The sequence below is a fragment of the Vollenhovia emeryi genome, unplaced genomic scaffold (assembly GCF_000949405.1).
Source record: "Vollenhovia emeryi isolate VEMERY1.0 unplaced genomic scaffold, V.emery_V1.0 DF939271.1, whole genome shotgun sequence".
NCBI classification, from domain to species: Eukaryota; Metazoa; Arthropoda; class Insecta; order Hymenoptera; family Formicidae; genus Vollenhovia; species Vollenhovia emeryi.
The window spans coordinates 125,974-133,047 of NW_011967095.1; the positions used below are offsets into that span (position 1 = coordinate 125,974).

Sequence of the window (7,074 nt, forward strand, 5' to 3'; positions counted from 1 at the left end):
TTTAGCGGAAAATTGATTTACGATTGAATTTCGACGTTAAGAACCTGCTGTCTCATATTAAAATCCTATCTCGTAATAGAGGACTTTCCGCCGTACATCTATGTATCCTCTATAAAATTGAGAACTTTCGACCAGCCGCTATCACACTACCGATATAGATTAGGAACAAAGTTTGAGGTCTCCGCAATAAATAACATGTCGTAATCAATTAATGGCTAATCGGCGATAACCCGCGGAGTGTCGCGACCCGAATACCCGCCTCATCGGTCGCTCCGGGAATCTGTAAGCCGGGCAATCCCTTCGCACAATTAATTATACCGCAATTACGCCCCCTTTCCCCCGCGTGTTTTGGGGCAAAAGAAAAGAGAAAGACGCGCGGAATCACGGTGACATTTCGTCGAACCGGTCCCTAATTGGATTTCGATTAGATGCAGTCGCGCGGATCCGTCATGATCCTCCTCGGCAGGTAGAGACAAACGGCGGGCCACCGGCTGCTCTCGCGGGCGAAACTCGTTCCGGTCGCTCGTCCGGCGATTTCGCAATTTCGGATTCCACGGGCGCGCGTCCGCGCGCGCGGACGAGCGTGTTCGGCCTGACCTGGAGAACACGATCGATCGGCGCGGGGAGGGGGATTACGGCGAAGTACACGCGAGCCGATAACCGCCCGCGATCGTCGCCGTGGAGTAGCAGCCGATCGCACGCGTAATACATGTGATAATGTACGTACCTTCTCTCCTTGTGTGCGCGCGTGGCTGCTATCCGAAAACCGAAGCGACCCTCGTCCGTGTCGGGGAAGCACCGCGGGGCACCGTGAACACCAGAAAAATCCACCGGAATACAAACAATCAGACGCACTCCGAGATTCCTCTCTCGCCGTCGTGTGTACACTCGCGCACAAGTTCGCCGCCTCCCTCCCCCTTTTCGAAAATTCGAAATTGTAATCCGCAAGCAGGCGAGAGCGCACGTCGGCGACGCGTGCGTGCACGCCTCGCGCGTCTGCGTCCTCCGTTGGCGAGTTCGCGTTCCCTCGCCGCGTGAACCGGCGTGAACCGAGCCCGAGATCTGCGCCAATGCCTCAGCGGCCACGGACTTGCTCCTCGTTCTCGCTTCGGGCCTCTTCCATGCGCGCCGGCCCTTCCCTTTACCTCTACTCGCCCTCGACGTTCCTTCCCTCTACGCCGGCGCGCGGCAGCCAGACGCGTTTCCCCACCCCGCCGGCGAACGGGTTCCCCCACTCTCCGCCGCCCGGCGAACAAGTTTCCCACCTCCTCTCCGCGCGGCGAACGAGTTTCCCCACTCCGCGCGGCAAATACGTTTCATCGTGTATCTTGCTTCTGATACGCCGCAGGGTCCTTGGCTTTTTGTTTATCGCGCATTTTCGGCCGGTCCGCGTTTATGTTTCTTCTTATTCTTTATGTAAGATTTTTATTTGCCGGAAAGCGAGAGCGGCTGTAATTTAGCATTAAAACTCATTTCTGTCGTGATTATATTACGCTTGTATCGAGTACAATTTGTACCTCGGATAAGTGAAATTTACAATTAGGGCTACTTTAACCAAACCCGCGGTTAAGGCGCTCGATGATTCCCTCAATGTTACCAACGGCATTTCTGAACCTTCCGCGTTTGTCTTCTAATGTAAAATACACTTTCGGCGTTCGCGTTGGCAATTCTACCGGCTGAGTTAATTAACGATTATAATTTAACCGGAGTTTGTTTAAAATGGTCCTCAGGCATGTTTAAGTATAGTTTCAAAATTTTAACTATCTCACATACTAATATAGGCCTGCTAAAATCTTTACAGATTTATATTAAGTAATATTAAACTAATAAAATATAATTTAGATAAACATCTGGAAATATTATATACAGCAGTTACGATTAAAAAATTATAACATATGGTATTACTAGAGGAAAAAAAAATTTTCAATATAGAACGAAAGCTAAGGTAACAGAATTTATGAAAACGCTACTGAATCATAAAGTACGAAGAGTGAAGATGGAATCGGATTTTATCATGGACGTAAGAATATATGGACGGAGTGTAAGTTAGGCTGGGTCTACATTGGATGTCGTAAGTCGTGTCGGAAGAAATTGACCAATCACAGTCTATTATTCTCCTTACGATCGAAAAATAGTGAACTGTGATTGGTCAATTTCTTCCGACACGACTTACGACGTCCAATGTAGACCCAGCCTTAGGCTGAAATCACATGATGCGGAATAGGAGTACGGAATAGAGAGTGCGTTATGGAAACAGGCAATCAGAGCTTGACCATGGGAGCTTTCCAGCAAGCGACACAAGTCGACACAAGTGTCGTTCTGTCTTTATTATTCATTGAATGCGAAGAAAGACAGAACGACATTTGTGTCGACTTGTGTCGCTTGCTGGAAAGCTCCCCATATCAGCGAGTGACGGAAATGTCTGGCTCTGATTGGTTCCTTCTATGACGCACGTTCTATTCCGCAGTTCTATTCTGCACCATGTGATTTCAGCCTAATCACGTGACCCTTTTTGTCGCTGTAACGGCCGGTTCGAGCGACACGTGAAAATGCACCTTCAAGTGCATCTCTCTGATGCATTATTATTGCGCCATGTTGCATGTAAAATTAACGAGATATTGGAAGGTTAGGTAGGATCGTTGAACGCCGGCCCAGATTAGTGTACACTTGCGTGTGATTTTCCGTAGAAATAAAAGACCGTGTTTCTCAAATCCACATGACGTCCGCCACGATGATTGACCGTGTTAGTCGCTTCGTTCTCCAAATGCGCAAGCGAGGTAAAAGGATGATTGGGCACCAGCGGTGCATGGTCAGAGACAGTTGCAGCCAAGTCGATGGCAAGACTTAGAGCTCCTGAGCGGCAGGAGTGTGCTGCGCGTAGGTGGCAACGAGGCCTCCACCTTCCTCCAGGGATTGATGACGAACGACATGAAGCACCTCGACGAAGGGACGCCCAGCATATACACACTGGGGCCCGATTCTTGAATTCATTCGAAGAAGAAACGTATACGAAAACTCTGCTCTGACAGAAAAGTTAAAAGTCTATTGGTTAAAACCATGCGAGTAGCCAATCAACTTGCAACTTTTCTGTAAGAGCAGAATTTTCGCATACGTTTCTCCTTCGAATAAATTCAAGAATCGAGCCCCTGTTCCTCAACACCCGAGGCAGAGTGATGTGCGATGCTATAGTGTACAAGAGCGAGGAGAGCAACTTGTACTATGTGGAATGCGACTCGCAGATTATCGATTCCTTGCAGAGACACTTGAAGATGTATCGCGTGAGACGAAAGATAGATGTAGAACATGTAGGGGACAAAATCCATGTCTGGTCGATGTTTGGCTCCACGAAACGTTTGGATAATGGAGTAGCAGCGGACGAGACGGGAAAGCAAAAGCTGGAAGGAATGATATTTCCATGTGGCACTCTAGACAGCAAAGCGAGCAAGTTTATCGATAATGTTATGATATCCCGAAGATCCCAGGTTACCTGATTTAGGCCTGAGAATTCTCGCCGAGTCGCAGATTGGCAGACACGAGATAATGAAACACCTAGACGCCGACACACCTCCGGAGGGCCTTGGAGATTACAAGGCGTTTCGATACAAACTAGGAGTAGGGGAGGGCACGCACGATCTACCACCTGGGAAAGCTTTGCCCTTGGAGATGAATTGCGATTACCTGCACGGCGTTAGTTTTCACAAGGGCTGCTACATCGGTCAGGAGTTAACCGCGCGCACATATCACACGGGTGTGGTCAGGAAGCGCCTGATGCCTTTGTTGTTTGATAATATTGTAGATAAGCCGCTCGCGTACGATGAGAAAATTCTCAACGAATCTGGCAACGCTGTAGGAAAGTTCCGAGGATGCGTCGCAAAGTACGGATTAGGTCTGATGCGTATCAATGAGTCTCTTAGTGCCAGACAGCTTAATGTATCCGGTATAAATGTGAGGGTGGTCAAACCTGCATGGTGGCCGCAAGAATCGCAGAAAGAAATGGTTTCTGTCAAAGATACAAAATAACGTCGTGACGTTTCCGAGCAAATATAACAAATTATCATGTAGAGACTATACATACATGCATGATATTTAAAATTGTTACATATTTGAAAATATTAAGTAAATTCAAATAAATTAAAAAAAATCAACAATACATTCAATGGATTCTGCTCCTTGTTGCTTTGTAGAAGGATCTCGCTACCATGTCAACGGGCGAATCTAGTATCGGCGAGCAGGCGCAACGGGACATTTCAAAGAGTAAACAGACGGTGACGAACGTGAGTGGCACCTTTACATGTTCTTTTTGTCCTTTGAAAGAACGCTACGATTACAAAGGCACGAGACCGCCATTCGCCCGGCAGTTGGTTTATTCGGAAGAGTGTTACGTTATGAAGGATCCGTTCAGCTTGCCAAACAAGGGCGAAATCTTAGTTCTAGGTGCCGATTGCAGCGTGTGCGAACACGCTGTATGCCTAGGATGCAGCATATTTTACAAGAGACGCTTCTGTCCGAAGTGCGCGTCCAGTAATATACAATATTTACCTCTTCAGTTACATAATAAAATCAAGAATTTATCAAGGCAAACAGATTCGTAAAAAGAAATTTGCAGGCATTATTTATTAAAGAGCAATGACAATTACATAAAGCAAAATATACTTATACATAAATATAGGAGGTATTTCGTTTACATTCATGTCGTGATAACTACGACGTTCGTTATATCGGTTTTTAAATGAACATGCAAATGTCTTAGAAAATTAAAAAAAATCTTGCAGTTTGAGAATCTATATTATGTGACAATGTTAGCCTAAACGTTTACCCATAAGCTTTTCAGTCATTACCTTCTTCTTCTTGTCAAGTTCTTTCTTCTTTCCGTTTTTCAAAGTGGCTTTTTGGCCCTGAAACGCAGTAGACTTCTTTCCTTGGTTATCTCTCTGCAGCTTTTTTGTTTCTTAACATTTTCTTCACATTTAGACTGTAAAAAAGAAATACGAACATGTAACGTTAATTCCGTCTGTAAAAAAATAGGTTTACGAAGAGGCAAGATATACTTACAGATTCTCCCCAACTTGTCTGATAAAAACTGTACTCGTAGAAAATCTGATAGAGGGTATGTATACTAAACCGTTGTTAATCGACTATCGCAATAGTCTAGTATAAAAATTAATAATCGGTTGATGCTTTAAAACTTTCAGATGTACAATTTGATGAAGTTTGGGAGGCCTTCTCCAGCTTTGGAAAAATTGAATGTTTAAGATTTTGTCGCGATAAGAAAACGGAACTACATATGAAATGTAATATTCATTTTTTTTAAAAATGAACATTACATAAATGTAATGTTCATTTTTTAAAAAAAATGAACATACATTTCATATGTAGTTTCGTTTTATACATCTGAAAGTTTTAAAGCATCAACCGATTATTAATTTTTATACTAGACTATTGCGATAGTCGATTAACAACGGTTTAGTATACATACCCTCTATCAGATTTCCTAAGAGTATAGTTTTTTTTTGGGGTTATACGGTCCTTCATATCTAGTAGACATCTGTATACTCAAGAAGTTTCCATGGTATTTCATTCCATGCAGAGCTCTTACTGCATCCTCTGCAAATGCCTTTGTCGTATATATAATACTTAATGGGTGTGAAACCTTTCGTTTTGTATCATCTAAATTTATACCTATTTTAGTGGTGCCCGATGGGCGACCAAATGCTTCAACGTTGCCATACTGAGAAAACAGTTTTATTGAAGCTACCATATCTAGCCTTGGTGAAATATTTTCAACTACAATCCATCTTTCCATACATCGTTTTTCCTCTTCAGAGGACATGTGAAACCGTACACGACGAAAATTCTTATCGGTATCCTTATCTGCTTTTTCTTTTGTAATTTCTTTTGCTTGTGTTACCACATTATAATTATCTGCGTCATCATCCTCATCCTTTTCGTTAAAATCTTTATCATCATCGTGGTCTGCAATACTTTTTCCTAAGTGTTTGTAAACTAACGTCTTCTACCGTACTGTCATAGTCGTCGTCGTCGTCGTCGTCGTCTTCGGAATCATCCTCTTCATACTCACCTTCATCAGTTACCATTCCCGAAGAAGTATCTACTTGATCTTTAATATCCTTTGTTTGTTTTTCATTATCCTCTTTCTCCTTGTTTTCTTCACTCTTATCAGTAAGCATGCTCATCTCACAGTCGTAATCCTCACTACTCTGCTTTATCTTGCGCTTTCTCATCCATTATTTCCTGCAATCACGTAAGATAGAATTATATAGGTAAACTTGTACACGTGTCACAGTAGACAAAAGGTAAAGGCGGGAAGGACAAAACTTTAACTTACAATATTCCCGAAAAAAAGTAAACATGAATAGATATACATTCAAATATTAAATAGACCTAATATTGAAGATTCCTTGGCAATCAGTAACGTTTCGCCTCAATTATCAATTTTTTTTTTGGGTGTTCCCCTCTACGGGGGTATCAATGTAATGTCGAAATTTTCTAGGCGAAATATTTCAGAATGGTCGGTAAGGACCGCAAGCGCGATTGTATAAAAATATTGACTCGGCACGAAAGTTCAACGGTCACCTCCTGTGCACGTGTAACATAATCTACGTGCGAGATGACGAAACTAAGGTAGTCGAAAGCGAATATCTAATTGAAACGTATGAGAGATGACACCGTAGAATGTATTTGCCAGTCGTTATAGTTTGTCTTGAATTACCAGTGAAGAAAGTGAGATTTTCAAGCGTAGAAATGCCTTGCTCGACTCGAATCGCTGCTCTCCGGTACATACAACGGTCACCTCCTGTGCACGTGTAACATAATCTACGTGCGAGATGACGAAACTAAGGTAGTCGAAAGCGAATATCTAATTGAAACGTATGAGAGATGACACCGTAGAATGTATTTGCCAGTCGTTATAGTTGTCTTGAATTACCAGTGAAGAAAGTGAGATTTTCAAGCGTAGAAATGCCTTGCTCGACTCGAATCGCTGCTCTCCGGTACATACAACGGTAAACGTACCACTGATGCCGACACAATACCGTGAGAAACGAGGATGGAAAT

The 7,074-nt window shown here is 43.4% G+C and overlaps 3 protein-coding genes and 1 pseudogene across 4 annotated transcripts in view; 2 read left to right on the plus strand and 2 right to left on the minus strand.

Moving 5' to 3' along the window:
• LOC105559432 (spectrin alpha chain) overlaps positions 1-1,142 on the minus strand; it is an 82,816-nt gene extending 81,674 nt beyond the window's left edge. Inside the window, exon 1 of the mRNA XM_012007703.1 lies at positions 728-1,142. The gene's annotated coding sequence lies outside the window, so the exon portion shown is untranslated. The remainder of the gene's footprint in view (positions 1-727) is intronic.
• A 1,409-nt stretch (positions 1,143-2,551) lies between these two features.
• Positions 2,552-4,141, plus strand: LOC105559433 (annotated as a pseudogene).
• A 40-nt stretch (positions 4,142-4,181) lies between these two features.
• LOC105559435 (cysteine-rich DPF motif domain-containing protein 1-like) lies at positions 4,182-4,674 on the plus strand. The gene has a single exon (XM_012007705.1). The coding sequence runs from the start codon at positions 4,200-4,202 to the stop codon at positions 4,590-4,592; it is 393 nt and encodes a 130-aa protein (XP_011863095.1). The 5' UTR covers positions 4,182-4,199; the 3' UTR covers positions 4,593-4,674.
• Positions 4,586-7,067, minus strand: LOC105559434. 2 transcript variants are annotated; one of them, XM_012007704.1, is made up of 7 exons: positions 6,947-7,067; positions 6,731-6,854; positions 6,080-6,252; positions 5,680-5,973; positions 5,499-5,604; positions 5,053-5,106; positions 4,586-4,972 (listed from the first exon to the last, which is right to left on the minus strand). In XM_012007704.1, exons 3-7 carry the CDS (start codon positions 6,240-6,242, stop codon positions 4,924-4,926), a joined length of 666 nt encoding a protein of 221 aa, XP_011863094.1. In that variant the 5' UTR covers positions 6,243-6,252; positions 6,731-6,854; positions 6,947-7,067; the 3' UTR covers positions 4,586-4,923. The 2 variants fall into 2 exon arrangements, 1 of the variants encoding a protein (XP_011863094.1); XR_001008748.1 differs by having other exon boundaries at positions 5,053-5,391; positions 5,477-5,604; positions 6,731-7,067.
• Between the last annotated feature and the right edge of the window lie 7 nt (positions 7,068-7,074).